The 18,002-nt window shown below is 38.9% G+C and overlaps 1 protein-coding gene across 2 annotated transcripts in view; it reads right to left on the bottom strand.

Annotated features, from left to right (window-relative positions):
* Positions 1 to 18,002, bottom strand: part of DENND4A (DENN domain containing 4A) — an 858,339-nt gene that overhangs the window by 555,894 nt on the left and 284,443 nt on the right. For both annotated transcript variants that reach the window (XM_053718534.1, XM_053718535.1), the window contains exon 8: positions 13,693 to 13,751. In XM_053718534.1, coding sequence (XP_053574509.1) covers positions 13,693 to 13,751 — 59 coding nt within the window. The remainder of the gene's footprint in view (positions 1 to 13,692; positions 13,752 to 18,002) is intronic.

Here is an 18,002-nt window from a genome sequence, read left to right as displayed (position 1 = left end):
TTCGGCCTGAGGATCCCTTGACCTGGATCCGTATCTTGGGAGCTTGGCATTCTGACGAGACGCCATCAGATCCAATTACGGTCTGCCCCACCTGAGAATCAGAGCAGCAAAGACCTCCGGATGGAGTTCCCATTCCCCCGGATGAAACGTCTGTCTGCTCAGAAAGTCTGCTTCCCAGTTGTCCACTCCTGGGATGTAGATTGCTGACAGATAACAAGAGTGAGCCTCCGCCCACCGAATTATCTTGGATACTTCTGTCATCGCTAAGGAACTCCTTGATCCTCCCTGATGATTGATGTAAGCCACAGTCGTGATGTTGTCCGACTGAAACCGGATGAATTTGTCCGAAGGCAACTGAGGCCAGGCCTGAAGCGCATTGAATATCGCTCTTAACTCCAGAATATTGATTGGGAGTAGAGACTCCGACTGAGTCCACACAACCTGAGCCTTCAGGGAATTCCAGACTGCACCCCAACCTAGTAGACTGGCATCCGTTGTCACTATCACCCAAGAGGGTCTGCGGAAGCACGTCCCTTGGGACAGATGATCCTGCGACAACCACCAAAGAAGAGAGTCTCTTGTCTCCTGGTCCAGATCTATCTGAGGAGACAAATTTGCATAATCTCCATTCCAATGTCTGAGCATGCTCAGTTGTAGAGGCCTGAGATGAAAACGAGCAAACGGAATGATGTCCATTGCCGCCGCCCTCAATCCAATTACCTCCATGCACTGAGCCACTGAAGGCCGAGGATTGGACTGAAGGGCTCGGCATGTATTCAGAATCTTTAACTTTCTGACCTCCGTCAAGAAGATTTTCATGGACACAGAATCTATTAGAGTTCCCAGGAAAGGAACCCTTGTCTGTGGAATTAGTGAACTCTTTTCTAGATTCACCTTCCACCCGTGAGTCCTTAGAAAGGACAGAACCATGTCGGTATGAGACATTGTCAGTTGATAAGACGACGTCTGGATCAGAATATCGTCCAGATAAGGCGCTACTGCAATGCCAAGCGGTTTGAGAACCGCCAGCAGAGACCCTAGAACCTTTGTGAAGATCCTGGGTGCTGTGGCCAGCCCGAAGGGTAGAGCCACAAACTGAAAATGTTTGTCCAGAAAGGCAAATCTTAGGAACTGGTGATGATCTTTGTGGATAGGAATGTGAAGGTATGCATCCTTTAAATCCACGGTAGTCATATATTGACGATCCTGGATCAATGGAAGAATTGTCCGAATAGTCTCCATCTTGAAGGATGGGACTCTGAGAAACCTGATTAGACTCTTGAGATCTAAAATAGGTCGGAACGTTCCCTCTTTTTTGGGAACCACGAAAAGATTTGAGTAAAACCCCTGCCCCTGTTACAGAATTGGAACGGGACAAATTACTCCCATAGTGGAGAGGTCTTTTACACAACGTAAGAACACCTCTCTTTTTATCAGGTCTACAGACAATCGTGAAAGAAGGAATCTTCCTCTTGGGAAGGAATTTTTGAACTCCGTGAGACACGATTTACAGTGTCCAAGGATCCTGAACGTCTCTTATCCAAGCCTGGACAAAGAGAAAGTCTGCCACCTACTAGATCCGGTCCCGGATCAGGGGCTGCCCCTTCATGCTGTCTTGGGAGCAGCAGCGGCTTCTTGGGTTGTTTACCCTTGTTCCAAGCCTGGTTGGGTCTCCAGACTGACTTGGCTTGAGCAAAATTCACTTCCTGTTTAGCGGAAGAGGCAGCGGGTACCACCTTGTCCGCTCTTCTACTACGTTTGCCTTGCAACACTGGCAACTTAGATAAAACTTCTGTAAGAGTAGATGACATAACTGCCGCCATATCCTGCAAAGTAAATGAGGTGGATGCAGTTGATAGCGCCTGAGCGAGTGTTAAAGGCTGTGACGTTTGGGGAGAAAGTAACGGCATACCCCAAGTCTCATCAAGCTGAGAAGCATCCTTAGAGCTATTTGCATTAAAGAAATGTAGAGCCCTCTCAGTACAGGAGGGACAAAATGTAAGAGGGGGTTCCACATTGGCAGCTAAGCACATAGAACAAGTCTGTTCCAATAGGTCAGCCATGATAAAAAGAAAAACAAGAGCAATATTGGTCGTGTCAGATATATGAAATAACAAAAAAAGTACTGTGTCTTTAAATTTTAAAAACAGTACTGTGCCTTTAAATTTTTATACAACATAAATTTGCACTGGAATTTGAAACTATATAAGTTTTTTTACTGTAAAAGTGTAACAAACAAGCAATAAGCAGTTGCTATACCAAATATATATATATATATATATATATATATATATATATCTTAGGTTATTATAGTCCCCTTTGTATTGCGACAAAAATTAACCCCTGCACCAAGCCACAGCTCTGCTGTGGCGCGTACCTCACACCAACAAGATGCCCTCAAGGAACCACTCCCTAAGTCCGCTTGCTGATCTAGCAAGCTAAACCAAGCGGACCTAGGAAGCAACCGGAGCCCTCTGTGTATAAGTCGGAATAACAAGTGCGCAGCAAAGCACGCAAACGTAAGCCCCGCCCTTCGTGGGCGGTATACAGAAAAAAAGGGACGCCGTATGTAAAAAATCAATGTCGGGTAAACCCGACTCGTATAAAGCCAATGTGTCCCTCAAGTAAACCAATGCCTCACAAAATAAAGGTTTTAAAAACCTTTTTAACATCTCCAGCGTCAGCTTGCACATATAAACACTTCTGTCATCGTGTCACCGTTCTTGATCCCTGTTAATGAAACCGGGTCACATAACACCAACCCACTGCTTATTATACAGATTCTATTATAAGGGAAACAGGTAGGGAAATAACCTTCCGTTTGCAAGTTAGTTATCCCACTTGTGCTGCAGCAGCTAACGTCCAGTCTGTTCTGAGCTACACTTTCCCTAGAAAACAAAAAGACTGTACATACCGTAGTGCTAATCTGAACCTGTCTCACATGAAGAAGAGGACTCTTTACATCACCTCCTGTAGGTCTGTGGGGACAAATAGGGCCTTATGTGACATCGTATAAGACCATCAGCAGGGCAGCACCAGCATGGGGAGTGAGGTGACAATGTAGAAAAAATCCTCAGTTCCCATTGCTGAAACATCTGATGCTCCACCCTGAGAAAAATAGTACTCACTGGCACCATTTAAAAATAATAAACTCTTGATTGAAGAATCTAAACTAACACCTCACTTTACCTCTTCCTATCACTAACCCAGGCAAAGAGAATGACTGGAGTGGGAGGGAAAGAAGGCGCTATATATACAGCTCTGCTGAGGTGCTCTTTGCCTCCTCCTGCTGACCAGGAGGCATAATCCCATAAGTAAGGATGAAATCCGTGGACTCGTCATATCTTGTAAAAGAAAAAAGCAGCAAAGCAGCAGATCTGTAGGCGCCCAGGTAAAATTTCACAGGGCTCACATTTAAGAACATTACAAAATACATCTTGTATATGCAAAATTGAAGGAATCATTTCTGAGCGAAACGCGTCAGTGGCGTCCCCCCGTTCTTCCTTACATGTTGCTTTTAACTAAAATTTGTTGATAGACTACCTTACTTAAATGACAATGAAATAATAGTATAAAAATCTTATTGCCGCAGCTGCGGTGTCTAGTGCAAGCTATTCAGCCATACTAGCTAGACAAGTAACCCTTTTTTTTACTCATAGGTAATACCAAAATTAGACTAGACTTATACAAATCTATATTTTAGCTAGATATTTATAGAAGTCATACCAGACTGATTCAAATTTATAATATACCTAGATATCTATAGAAGTAATAAACAAATATAATTTACCTTTTTACAGTACTATTAGTGGTACCAATAAGGTAACATCTATACAAAGGTCTGATCTCTTTAATATTAACAAGTGAATGTTTCCAATATACAATTAGAGTTCAATAATTGACTCTTTATAACTACTCCTATGTAAATATAGATACAGTTCATCACGGTATTAGTAGGTAAAACGAGGAGTTTATCAGACTCTTCAACTCTTATAGCACTGCAGGTACTATCATCACGGTATTAATAGGTAAAACGAGGAGTTTATTAGACTCTTCAACTCTTATAGCACTGCAAGTGCCATTATAAAGGTCTGACCTCTTTTATACTAACCAGCGACACTTAATGAATGGTTCTAATTTACTATAGTAGGTAAATAATTGACTCTATATAACTACTCCAATGGAAATATAAGTACAGTTTATTACAGTATTAAGAGGTAGCACAAGGAGTTTCTCAGACTCTTCACGCTGTATAGTACTGCAGGTATCAACACCATTACCCCCCTATACACTTGTGAGTAAACAATTAAAACGATAACCAAAGGTTACCCAATATTAGAGTTTTCACAACATTATTTAAGGAAACTCTAGCGCAATTTATTGTGGCACTAATAGGTAATTAATGAGAATTAATAACTCAGTATTAGAGCTTATCGACTAAGTACTCATATTATTATTTAAAGAAATTCTAGCACAATTCATTGTGGTACTAACAGGTAACAAATGAGAATCAATAAGACTTTCTAATTCCTTTGGATGATTGTGGTTCACAGCAGTGATCCAAACTTATTAGTCTCAAGTGTTTATGGCAATTCACCTAATTTTGTACCTAGAGTAACATACCAGAGATAACCCAGTCATTTGATTTATCTAGAGACTACACACCACCTTACAAGGGTATAGGTCTCCCAATAGCTAGTAGGTACACTACATAGCTAATAGGTAGTACATCCAAATTCTTTTAAAAATGTTTGTAAATCCCCTGTTTTTAACTTGATCTAGTAAAAGTTATATTTTAATTTGTTTCAATTCTTACACATCCTATGTTACATTAATACGTTCATAGAGTGCTACATTTGTACCCTTTTTCAGTCTCTTACTGATTCTCTGTATAAGTTTGTCTCCGGTACAAGCACCTATCCCTATCAGATACACAATACTGGAGTGTACTAACACCAAGTACACTCATTATTATATGAATTAATAGGGGAACGTTAAAATATACCAATTAACTGAGTAGTGCCATTGTCTCCTCTCCGGTTTTACATATCTCTTGTCTAGTATATACTAGATTTCTTCAATAGAGCACACTCTACTCTCCTTGAAATTTTCTTCAAGGGAAGTAAATATTTTCTAATACTTATCATGACTTCATTAGATCAGGATTTGGCTGCTAGACAGCAAAAGAGAATGAAAGATTTAAATGCAGTATTCAGCACACCTACTGGTAACTATAATGATACACCAGACATGAACAGCATATTAAGGGAATTACACAAATCATTATATAAACAATCGAAAGTATGGTGGAATCACCATTTTTTGAGCGTTATATTACTAACAACTTAATCCCACGAGGACTGCGTGTTCAGCTTTTTCCGGCTTTCCAATTTAAAGATAAAAATTTAACCACTGAATGGGAAGAAGCACTCACAGAGTGCTCACAAAAACTAATGTCCATTTTAGTCAAACATGACAAATCTGAGGTAGCAAGGTTCCAAATAGAAATTGATAACTATAAATCCAAGTTAACAGAATTTGAACATCTGGAAGACTTCCAGAAATTATATCAACAATACCAAAAGGAACTTGACAAGTTGGAGGAAGAGATAACTAAAACTAAAGGTCAAAAATTGTACAGAGATAAAACTGACTTTGCAAATCAAAAAGTATATAGATGGAGGCAAAAAGGCTTTTTTAAGAACATCAAAACATCCAGTAACATCATACAAACTGACATATCTGACACAGATGGAGATGAATCAGAAGCATCTAACTCTGACAACTCCAACAACTCAGTCCCAACCACTAATATAAGTATTCCACCACGCACCCAATCCAGTTTTTTAGGTCACAGTTCAGGATCAGAAACAGACACACCAGGAGGGGGAGAGGCAAAAACAAGGGCCAAACGGAAACCCCAAGAACATCACAGAAGGGAAACCAGAGGGGCCAAACAGAGGAAGAGAACAGTGAGCCCATTCTCCCATATCAGACTGAACAATTAAATATAATCAATCTCTCGGACCATATCCTATCGGAACATCATTCATCTGTATTGGTTAAGGGCTTATCTTTCTGTCCCAATAACAAACTTGACAAATTTACACTAACTAAAGATATTCATCTATTTGTCAGAAAACTTATGCTCAAAAAGATTCACAGCATGAAAAACAATACAGATAACACAGAATGGTCCAGAGAAGAATTACAAAGTCTACAAGATCTGGAAGAACTTTTAAGAGAAAGTGATGACCTGGAAACTAATCAAAAATGGCGAGATCTAATTAAAAATAAATCACAGTACATACCAAATATCTCTCAATTTCATAACATACAAACCTTTAATCAAATAGTTTGTAATGAGATTAACTCACTCACCGTGAAAAACAAAGGTACCAATATCACATTACAAGAACAACAGGCACTCAAAGAAATTGAAGATTGGGACGATGTACTAATTAAATGATCTGACAAAGGTGGAAATATTGTTATTTGGCCTATTGAACTATACTTAGTTGAGGCGAATAAACAACTTAATGATGTTAACTGTTATAAAAAATTAATATTCAATCCATCAGCAACATACAAAAGACAATACGATACTATGATTGAAACAGCTAAGGATAACTATATTATCAACAACAAAGAATTCAAATTCCTACAAGTTAAAAATCCAAGAATCTCAACACTATACTTAATTCCAAAAATACACAAAAATATAACAAACCCGCCAGGCCGACCCATTGTGTCTGGAAATGGGTGTTTAACTGAAAAAGCCATCATATATGTGGACAAAAGACTGAGATCATTTGTGGAAGAATTACCCTTGTATGTCAGAGATACAACAGAGGTACTCCAACGTTTGGAAGGAATTCAGGTAGCCAAAGAAACATGGCTAATTACAGCAGATGTCGAGTCTCTATACACAAGTATTCATCATGACCTAGGTATAAAGGCAGTAAAACACTTTCTTGACCTAGATTCAACTGAATCTCATGAACACAACATCTTCATCCTCAATTTAGTCGAATTCATATTAAATCATAATTTTTTTGTATTCAATGATCGTTATTATTTACAGATACGTGGAACCGCCATGGGCACAGCATGTGCACCCACATATGCTAATTTATTTTTAGGATGGTGGGAGAAGGAGACAGTTTTTTCAGATGTTAATGCCACCCAAATGGAACAAATACCACTCTGGATCCGCTATATCGACGATATTCTCTTCATCTGGGAAGGCACTAAACCAGACCTGGATGAGTTTTTAACCAAACTGAATGACAATAACATCAATGTCAAGTTAACATATGAATGCAGTCAAGTAGAGGTCAACTTTCTGGATTTAAAAATAACTAAAGATGAGAGTGGCAATCTGACAACTGACCTATTTCGGAAACAAACTGCAACAAATTCTATTTTACACCATAGCAGTGCCCATACCCAAAGTACTCTTAGATCGCTACCTGTAGGTGAATTTTTAAGAACACGCAGAAACTGCTCCTCAGACTCAGTATTCAAAATCAGAGCTAAGGAATTGGAAGCCAGATTGAAGGCCAGAGGCTACAGTAATAGAAGCCTGAAAAAAGCCAAATACAGAGCCTTACACACCCCAAGACAAGATCTTCTATTTCCTAAACCTAAGAGAAAGGATAATAAAACAAGACTAATAACCACATTTAACTCACAGATCAAAGATGTAACACACATCATACAAAAATCGTGGTATATCCTTCAGAATGACCCGGATTTGAGTGAAAGTCTTGGAGATAGAATTTCTATCTGCTATCGGAGGTCTAGGAATCTAAAGGACAGACTGGTCCAAAGTCACTTTGTAAGGAAAAAGCCTAAAATCTTATATCCAGGCAACTATCCATGCCGAAATTGCACGTACTGCCCAAATACTCTCCAGATTGAACAAATCAAAGATAGATTTGGAAAAACACACTACATTAAAGAACATATCACATGCAATACTGCAAGTGTGATATATGTACTACAATGCAGTTGTAAATTAAACTATGTAGGCATGACCTCACGCCTACTCAAAAAGAGAGTGGGCGAACATATGTGTAATATAAGAAATGCTGAATCAGATCTCAAAAAAGGCAAAAAAATCACACAGATAGCCAAACATTTTCTGCACAGACATAACTCCAACACGAACTTTCTATCTTTCTTTGGCCTAGAAAAAATATCATTAGGAATCAGAGGAGGAGACCTAGAAGATGCATTGCTTCAGGCAGAATGCAAATGGATTTATTTGCTTAATTCTGTGAATCCATATGGTCTTAATGAGAATAATAACTATTATGTTTTTTTGCCTAAATAGTAAGTATCACACAGAATCATAGAAGGATATTCGTATTCAACGTTTTAATGGATTCAAAATCATAAAATCCCTATATTAATATATTATACTACATTGGTTAAACTAACCAATGTCAATGTAATCATATCACATAGATATATCATGATGTGTAATTATATATATGCATCACAATGTTGAATTATATAGACACCCCCACAACATTCACAAGATAGACCCTATTTCCATAAAAATCTAACATCCAGTACTATTAAGTTTCTCAACACTACAATGCAACTTTATTTAATATCGCTCTTATCACCAATTAAAACCAATTTTAACAGTCACAATATATCCAGCACACTATGCTAAGCACACCTCTATAATAGGTTTAGCACTGTATACAACATATAAAAATGTTTTCTTCAAACACTTTACTTATTTAATTATTATACACTGATTCAACAGTTTTATAAACCACACAGTATTCTAAGTAGAAAAATTAAATACCCAAAAAATGCTCACCAGTTTTCACCTTTTATTATTATTTTTATCCAAATTAATGATACACTTTACTCTTAAATCATCTTATTTTATTTTATTTCATGATTTTTTCACCTATTTTCTTCACTCACTTCTTAGACTCATGTTAGATACACAACTGGGGGACACGTAATGTAATATTTATAAAATACAATGTTATGCTTGAAATCAGATAAGACGATGAAGACTAGTAATCACAAACACTGTAATCTCAAGCAAACATAAATACAACGTAATTCAAGACATGATGTATAAAAAATAACAAACACGCAATATACATAATCCATAATATAAACGATTACCAATTTTATCATAGCTATCAAATAGGAGCGGGGCTCAATACAGAATGAATCCTAAGTGACAGAATGATTGATAGGTTCGTCACCCAATAGCATTAGATGAGAGCGTGATGAATGAATCCGAAGTCACAGAATAATTGACAGGTCTGTCATCCAATAGCATGAGATGAGAGAATGAGACGTAGGCATGAACAACAAGACACGAACGTCAGATAGAGAGCTCATTTCAACCAATCACCACTCATGTCTCTGTCGGTACAACCGGGCGTATCATGATTGACAACCTCGGCGACCAATAACAGAAAGGCAATGATGGCGACCACCAAATCAATCAACGAATATATGTAGATATATGCATGATATTGTTATTATTTCTCACTCAATACAATACGACCACAGGACTAACTAAATCGCATAGTGAAATGAAAGCAAATAATAATATCATCTACACGAACGGAAGCAAATTGTCATGGAAAATAAACCAATCAAAATGCACCTTCCGTCTCACACCCACTGCTACGACCAATCGAACATAATGATACAACCAAGGCCCTCTCTAACAGCCAATCGGTTAACACTCAAGGGTATTTAAATCTCACAAAGACAGTGTGAGACTGCCCTTTGATACAGCCACAACGGCGAAACGCGTCAGTGGCGTCCCCCCGTTCTTCCTTACATGTTGCTTTTAACTAAAATTTGTTGATAGACTACCTTACTTAAATGACAATGAAATAATAGTATAAAAATCTTATTGCCGCAGCTGCGGTGTCTAGTGCAAGCTATTCAGCCATACTAGCTAGACAAGTAACCCTTTTTTTTTACTCATAGGTAATACCAAAATTAGACTAGACTTATACAAATCTATATTTTAGCTAGATATTTATAGAAGTCATACCAGACTGATTCAAATTTATAATATACCTAGATATCTATAGAAGTAATAAACAAATATAATTTACCTTTTTACAGTACTATTAGTGGTACCAATAAGGTAACATCTATACAAAGGTCTGATCTCTTTAATATTAACAAGTGAATGTTTCCAATATACAAATAGAGTTCAATAATTGACTCTTTATAACTACTCCTATGTAAATATAGATACAGTTCATCACGGTATTAGTAGGTAAAACGAGGAGTTTATCAGACTCTTCAACTCTTATAGCACTGCAGGTACTATCATCACGGTATTAATAGGTAAAACGAGGAGTTTATTAGACTCTTCAACTCTTATAGCACTGCAAGTGCCATTATAAAGGTCTGACCTCTTTTATACTAACCAGCGACACTTAATGAATGGTTCTAATTTACTATAGTAGGTAAATAATTGACTCTATATAACTACTCCAATGGAAATATAAGTACAGTTTATTACAGTATTAAGAGGTAGCACAAGGAGTTTCTCAGACTCTTCACGCTGTATAGTACTGCAGGTATCAACACCATTACCCCCCTATACACCTGTGAGTAAACAATTAAAACGATAACCAAAGGTTACCCAATATTAGAGTTTTCACAACATTATTTAAGGAAACTCTAGCGCAATTTATTGTGGCACTAATAGGTAATTAATGAGAATTAATAACTCAGTATTAGAGCTTATCGACTAAGTACTCATATTATTATTTAAAGAAATTCTAGCACAATTCATTGTGGTACTAACAGGTAACAAATGAGAATCAATAAGACTTTCTAATTCCTTTGGATGATTGTGGTTCACAGCAGTGATCCAAACTTATTAGTCTCAAGTGTTTATGGCAATTCACCTAATTTTGTACCTAGAGTAACATACCAGAGATAACCCAGTCATTTGATTTATCTAGAGACTACACACCACCTTACAAGGGTATAGGTCTCCCAATAGCTAGTAGGTACACTACATAGCTAATAGGTAGTACATCCAAATTCTTTTAAAAATGTTTGTAAATCCCCTGTTTTTAACTTGATCTAGTAAAAGTTATATTTTAATTTGTTTCAATTCTTACACATCCTATGTTACATTAATACGTTCATAGAGTGCTACATTTGTACCCTTTTTCAGTCTCTTACTGATTCTCTGTATAAGTTTGTCTCCGGTACAAGCACCTATCCCTATCAGATACACAATACTGGAGTGTACTAACACCAAGTACACTCATTATTATATGAATTAATAGGGGAACGTTAAAATATACCAATTAACTGAGTAGTGCCATTGTCTCCTCTCCGGTTTTAAATGTCCCTTTAAAACCTCAGTAAAGTCAAAATTAAACTTTTATGATTCAGATAGAGAATGCGATTTAAAAAATAAAAAAATAAAACATTTCAATTCACTTTGCTGATTATATTTGCTTTGCTCTCTTTTTTTTTCCTTTGTTAAAGTGATGGTAAATTTGAGTGTTTAAAAAACACTAGAATTAACCATCACTAAAAATAAAGTGGACTTCCACTGATCACTTAATAAAAAACAATGGGTGCTAAACTCACCCTTTCTGTGCCCGCACATTTGCTAACGTAAGTGCCTCCAGCCGCCTACTGCACAGCACTATTCTCTCAATGAGATGACGTTTCCACCTCTAAACCAATAGCCGTGCTAGTCATCTGACAGTTTTCTGTATGCTAGCACAGCTATTGGTTTAGAGGTGGAAACGCCACCTCATAACTAAGTGATCACTCAAAGTACAATTCATTTTTAGTGATGGTAAATCCTAGCGTTTTTTTTAAACGCTCAGATTTACCATCTCTTTAAAGAGTAAACTCAGAAGCATACAAGTATCATTAAAACTATATGGAGTGGCTCCAATGTAGTGCTGGTCATTAACAGTGGTTTTGTGGGGAAATGGAGAGTAAATATTGTGGGAGTTACCAAGATTGTTTATCTATCTATTGGGTTCTTGTAAAGCGCGGCTATTCACCCGTAAGGGTCTCAAGGCGCTGAGGGTTGCAGTTCAGTCGAAGAGCCAGGTCTTGAGGTCCTTTCTGAACTTAGTTAGGGTGGTAGCTTGTCTAAGGTGCAGCGGGAGGGTGTTCCAAGTCTTGGCAGCCAGGTGAGAGAAGGATCTGCCTCCCGCTGTGCTTTTCCTGATGCGGGGGATGACCGCGAGGGCTTGGCCGGCCAATCGAAGTTGTCTGGCAGGGGTGTAGAAGGTAACGCGGTGGTTCAAGTATTCGGGACCGATGTTGTGGAGGGCCTTGAATGCGTGGGTGAGAAGCTTGAAGGTTATTCTTTTGTTGATGGGGAGCCAGAGCAGGTTCCGCAAGTATTTGGTGATGTGGCATTGACAAGGGATGTCAAGGATTAGTCTGGCCGAGGAGTTCTGGATGCGCTGTAGTGTCTTTTGGAGCTTGATGGTGGTGCCGGCGTAGAGTGCGTTACCATAGTCCAGTCGGCTGCTGACAAGGGCGTGAGTGAAAGTCTTCCTGGTCTCGGTTGGGATCCATTTGAAGATCTTTCGCAGCAGGTGAAGTGTGTGGAAGCATGCAGATTTGCCGGTCCATGGAAAGTGATGAGTCCAGGATGACGCCTAGATTTCGTTGTTTGACTTGGTATGATTGTGACAGTTGTTTGTTTGTTTTTTCTCCTTAAATTGAGGTTTAAATAGTAAAATTTAAAACAATTTCTTCAACAATGTGAATAAGTCACAATGTCATAAAATAACAATATGTAAGACAATAAAATACCAATATACTTGAATACAACAAAAATATGGAACAAACATAACATACTAATGTACAAAACCCCAAAAGTGATACCAATCTGTCAATCTATACATCTAATTCCTTTTATATGATCTTAAAAAGCTAATAATATAAAAAGAAAATAAAAATCAAAGAGAAAGAAACAAAAATTAATTTTATATTCAAAAATAATTTTAGAAAGGTTAGAATGGAGGCCTATGGCAGCAGTGTATGAAATTGCTACACACATTGTTGCAAACACTGCTGCCAAAGAGTGCTAAAGATATGTGCAATCTTCTGAGCTCCTAAAACCTTACCTAGGTTTACTCTTCAATAAAGGATACCAATAAAACAAAGCAAATTTGAAGGATAATACATTCAGAACGTTTTTGAAAACTGAATGCTCTATCTGAATCTGAAATGTCAAGCTACCATCAAAAGGAAGGAAGAAAGAAAAGGATAATTAATCACTAATTAATTTTCAGAGTAATTACATGGAAATGTTTTGCAACAGCTCAGAAAGCTTTTCTAGATGTTGCATTATACTCTCTTCATTTTTACTAGCGCCCTCAAACAAAATTCATTGGAAATTAAAAGCTTCACCGGTTAAAAAAAAAAAAAAAAAAAAGGTTTTGTGTTAAATGACAGTGTGGGAACAGGTTGCTAAAGTAACCATCTCTGCCTTGAGGCCGAATAAACAAGAATGTCATATGGCAGCACCTATCAGATTTAATTATGCTCCATGCTGCAAAATTATACATTTCTAATCCCAAAAAGGTTGCTATTAGCACCTGCGCGTCCCTATGCTGAAAAATACATGCCAAAAAATGATCATGGAGAATAAATGTGTACATTTTATGTAGAATAATGTATACTTGCCTCAGTGGCAGAGGTGAGGAAACGGGCTGGCTCAAGATAAGGGTATCATGTGGGGACAGCTATGAAGAAAAACAAAAAATTGTGTTTACAGATCTGTATAAAAAGTAGGTTTCATGGCAAACAAGCATTGCTTAGCAAGGCTAAAATACTGTTGTATGAATTATAAATCAGAAAAAAATAAAAACAAAATTTATGCTTACCTGATAAATTTATTTCCGGATATGGAGTGTCAACAACGTCATTCAATTACTAGTGGCAATATCATTCCTGGCCACCAGGAGGCAGCAAAGAGCACCACAGCAAAGCTGTTAAAATAACACTGAACCCAAAATGTTTTCGTGATTCAGAAAGAGCACGCAATTTTAAGCAACTTTCTAATTTACTCATATTATCATTTTTTTTCTTCATTCTCTTGCTATCTTTATTTGAAAAAGAAGGAATTCAAGATTTTTCTTTGGTTCGGATATTTTGGACAGCACTTTTTTCATTGGTGGATGAATGTATCCACCAATCAGCAAGGACAACCCAGGTTGTTCACCAAAAATGGGCCGGCATCTAAACTTATATTCTTGCATTTCAAATAAAGATACCAAGAGAATAAAGAAGATTTGATAATAGGAGTAAATTAGAAAGTTGCTTAAAATTTCATGCTCTATCTGAATCAAGATAGAAAACATTTGGGTTCAGTGTCCCTTTAAGTGTCACTCCCCTACCCATAATACCCAGTCATTCAACCGAAGGGAAATAGAAAAGTTATAACCCAAAGGTTTAGAGGTGCCTGGCGTTTAGTAAAAAAACAGAATTTATGCTTACCTGATAAATTACTTTCTCCAACGGTGTGTCCGGTCCACGGCGTCATCCTTACTTGTGGGAAATATCTCTTCCCCAACAGGAAATGGCAAAGAGTCCCAGCAAAAGCTGTCCATATAGTCCCTCCTAGGCTCCGCCCACCCCAGTCATTCGACCGACGGACAAGAGGAAAAAACAGGAGAAACTATAGGGTGCCGTGGTGACTGTAGTTAGAGAAAATAATTCATCAAACCGAATTAAAAAACCAGGGCGGGCCGTGGACCGGACAAACCGTTGGAGAAAGTAATTTATCAGGTAAGCATAAATTCTGTTTTCTCCAACATTGGTGTGTCCGGTCCACGGCGTCATCCTTACTTGTGGGAACCAATACCAAAGCTTTAGGACACGGATGAAGGGAGGGAGCAAATCAGGTTACCTAAACAGAAGGCACCACGGCTTGCAAAACCTTTCTCCCAAAAATAGCCTCCGAAGAAGCAAAAGTATCAAATTTGTAAAATTTGGCAAAAGTGTGCAGTGAAGACCAAGTCGCTGCCTTACATATCTGATCAAAAGAAGCCTCGTTCTTGAAGGCCCATGTGGAAGCCACAGCCCTAGTAGAGTGAGCTGTGATTCTTTCAGGAGGCTGCCGTCCGGCAGTCTCGTAAGCCAATCGGATGATGCTTTTCAGCCAAAAGGAAAGAAAGGTAGAAGTCGCTTTTTGACCTCTCCTTTTACCAGAATAGACGACAAACAGAGAAGATGTTTGTCTGAACTCTTTTGTAGCTTCTAAATAGAATTTTAGAGCACGGACTACGTCTAAATTGTGTAACAAACGTTCCCTCTTTGAAACTGGATTCGGACACAAAGAAGGTACAACTATCTCCTGGTTAATATTTTTGTTGGAAACAACCTTTGGAAGAAAACCAGGCTTAGTACGCAAAAACATAATTTATGCTTACCTGATAAATTTATTTCTCTTGTAGTGTATCCAGTCCACGGATCATCCATTACTTATATTAACTCCTCCCCAACAGGAAGTGCAAGAGGATTCACCCAGCAGAGCTGCTATATAGCTCCTCCCCTAACTGCCATTACCAGTCATTCGACCGAAAACATGCAGAGAAAGGAAAACCATAGGGTGCAGTGGTGACTGTAGTTTAATGGAAAAATTACCTGCCTTAAAGTGACAGGGCGGGCCGTGGACTGGATACACTACAAGAGAAATAAATTTATCAGGTAAGCATAAATTATGTTTTCTCTTGTTAAGTGTATCCAGTCCACGGATCATCCATTACTTATGGGATACCAATACCAAAGCTAAAGTACACGGATGACGGGAGGGACAGGCAGGCTCTTTATACGGAAGGAACCACTGCCTGAAGAACCTTTCTCCCAAAAACAGCCTCCGAAGAAGCAAAAGTGTCAAATTTGTAAAATTTGGAAAAAGTATGAAGAGAAGACCAAGTTGCAGCCTTGCAAATCTGTTCAACAGAAGCCTCATTCTTAAAGGCCCAAGTGGAAGCCACAGCTCTAGTAGAATGTGCTGTAATTCTTTCAGGAGGCTGCTGTCCAGCAGTCTCATAGGCTAACCGTATTATGCTACGAAGCCAAAAGGAGAGAGAGGTAGCCGAAGTTTTTTGACCTCTCCTCTGACCAGAATAAACGACAAACAGGGAAGACGTTTGTCGAAAATCCTTAGTTGCCTGTAGATAAAATTTCAGGGCACGGACTACATCTAGATTGTGTAGCAGACGTTCCTTTTTCGAAGAAGGATTAGGACACAAAGATGGAACCACAATCTCTTGATTGATATTCCTGTTAGTGACCACCTTAGGTAGGAACCCAGGTTTAGTACGCAGAACTACCTTGTCTGAATGAAAAATCAGATAAGGAGAATCACAATGTAAGGCAGATAACTCAGAGACTCTTCGAGCCGAGGAAATCGCCATTAAAAACAGAACTTTCCAAAATAACAACTTGATATCAATGGAATGAAGGGGTTCAAACGGAACCCCCTGTAAAACATTAAGAACTAAGTTCAAACTCCATGGTGGAGCAACAGTTTTAAACACAGGCTTGATCCTAGCTAAAGCCTGACAAAAAGCTTGAACGTCCGGAACTTCTGACAGAAGTTTGTGTAAAAGAATGGACAGAGCTGAAATCTGTCCCTTTAAGGAACTAGCGGATAAACCCTTTTCTAAACCTTCTTGTAGAAAAGACAATATCCTCGGAATCCTAACCTTACTCCATGAGTAACTCTTGGATTCGCACCAATATAAGTATTTGCGCCATATCTTATGGTAAATCTTTCTGGTAACAGGCTTCCTAGCCTGTATTAAGGTATCAATAACTGACTCAGAAAAACCACGTTTTGATAAAATCAAGCGTTCAATTTCCAAGCAGTCAGCTTCAGAGAAATTAGATTTTGATGTTTGAAGGGACCCTGGATCAGAAGGTCCTGTTTCAGAGGTAGCGACCAAGGTGGACAGGATGACATGTCCACTAGATCTGCATACCAAGTCCTGCGTGGCCATGCAGGCGCTATTAGAATCACTGATGCTCTCTCCTGTTTGATTCTGGCAATCAATCGAGGAAGCATCGGGAAGGGTGGAAACACATAAGCCATCCCGAAGGTCCAAGGTGCTGTCAAAGCATCTATCAGAACCGCTCCCGAATCCCTGGATCTGGACCCGTAACGAGGAAGCTTGGCGTTCTGTCGAGACGCCATGAGATCTATCTCTGGTTTGCCCCAACGTCGAAGTATTTGGGCAAAGACCTCCGGATGAAGTTCCCACTCCCCCGGATGAAAAGTCTGACGACTTAAGAAATCCGCCTCCCAGTTCTCCACTCCCGGGATGTGGATTGCTGACAGGTGGCAAGAGTGAGACTCTGCCCAGCGAATTATCTTTGATACTTCCATCATTGCTAGGGAGCTTCTTGTCCCTCCCTGATGGTTGATGTAAGCTACAGTCGTGATGTTGTCCGACTGAAACCTGATGAACCCCCGAGTTGTTAACTGGGGCCAAGCCAGAAGGGCATTGAGAACTGCTCTCAATTCCAGAATGTTTATTGGTAGGAGACTCTCCTCCTGATTCCATTGTCCCTGAGCCTTCAGAGAATTACAGACAGCGCCCCAACCTAGTAGGCTGGCGTCTGTTGTTACAATTGTCCAGTCCGGCCTGCTGAATGGCATCACCCTGGACAGATGTGGCCGAGAAAGCCACCATAGAAGAGAATTTCTGGTCTCTTGATCCAGATTCAGAGTAGGGGACAAGTCTGATTAATCCCCATTCCACTGACTTAGCATGCACAATTGCAGCGGTCTGAGATGTAGGCGTGCAAAGGGTACTATGTCCATTGCTGCTACCATTAAGCCGATCACCTCCATGCATTGAGCTACTGACGGGTGTTGAATGGAATGAAGGACACGGCATGCATTTTGAAGCTTTGTTAACCTGTCTTCTGTCAGGTAAATTTTCATTTCTACAGAATCTATAAGAGTCCCCAAGAAGGGAACTCTT

The sequence above is a fragment of the Bombina bombina genome, chromosome 6 (assembly GCF_027579735.1).
Source record: "Bombina bombina isolate aBomBom1 chromosome 6, aBomBom1.pri, whole genome shotgun sequence".
NCBI lineage: Eukaryota > Metazoa > Chordata > Amphibia > Anura > Bombinatoridae > Bombina > Bombina bombina.
This window is presented reverse-complemented; position numbering and strand designations above follow the sequence as displayed.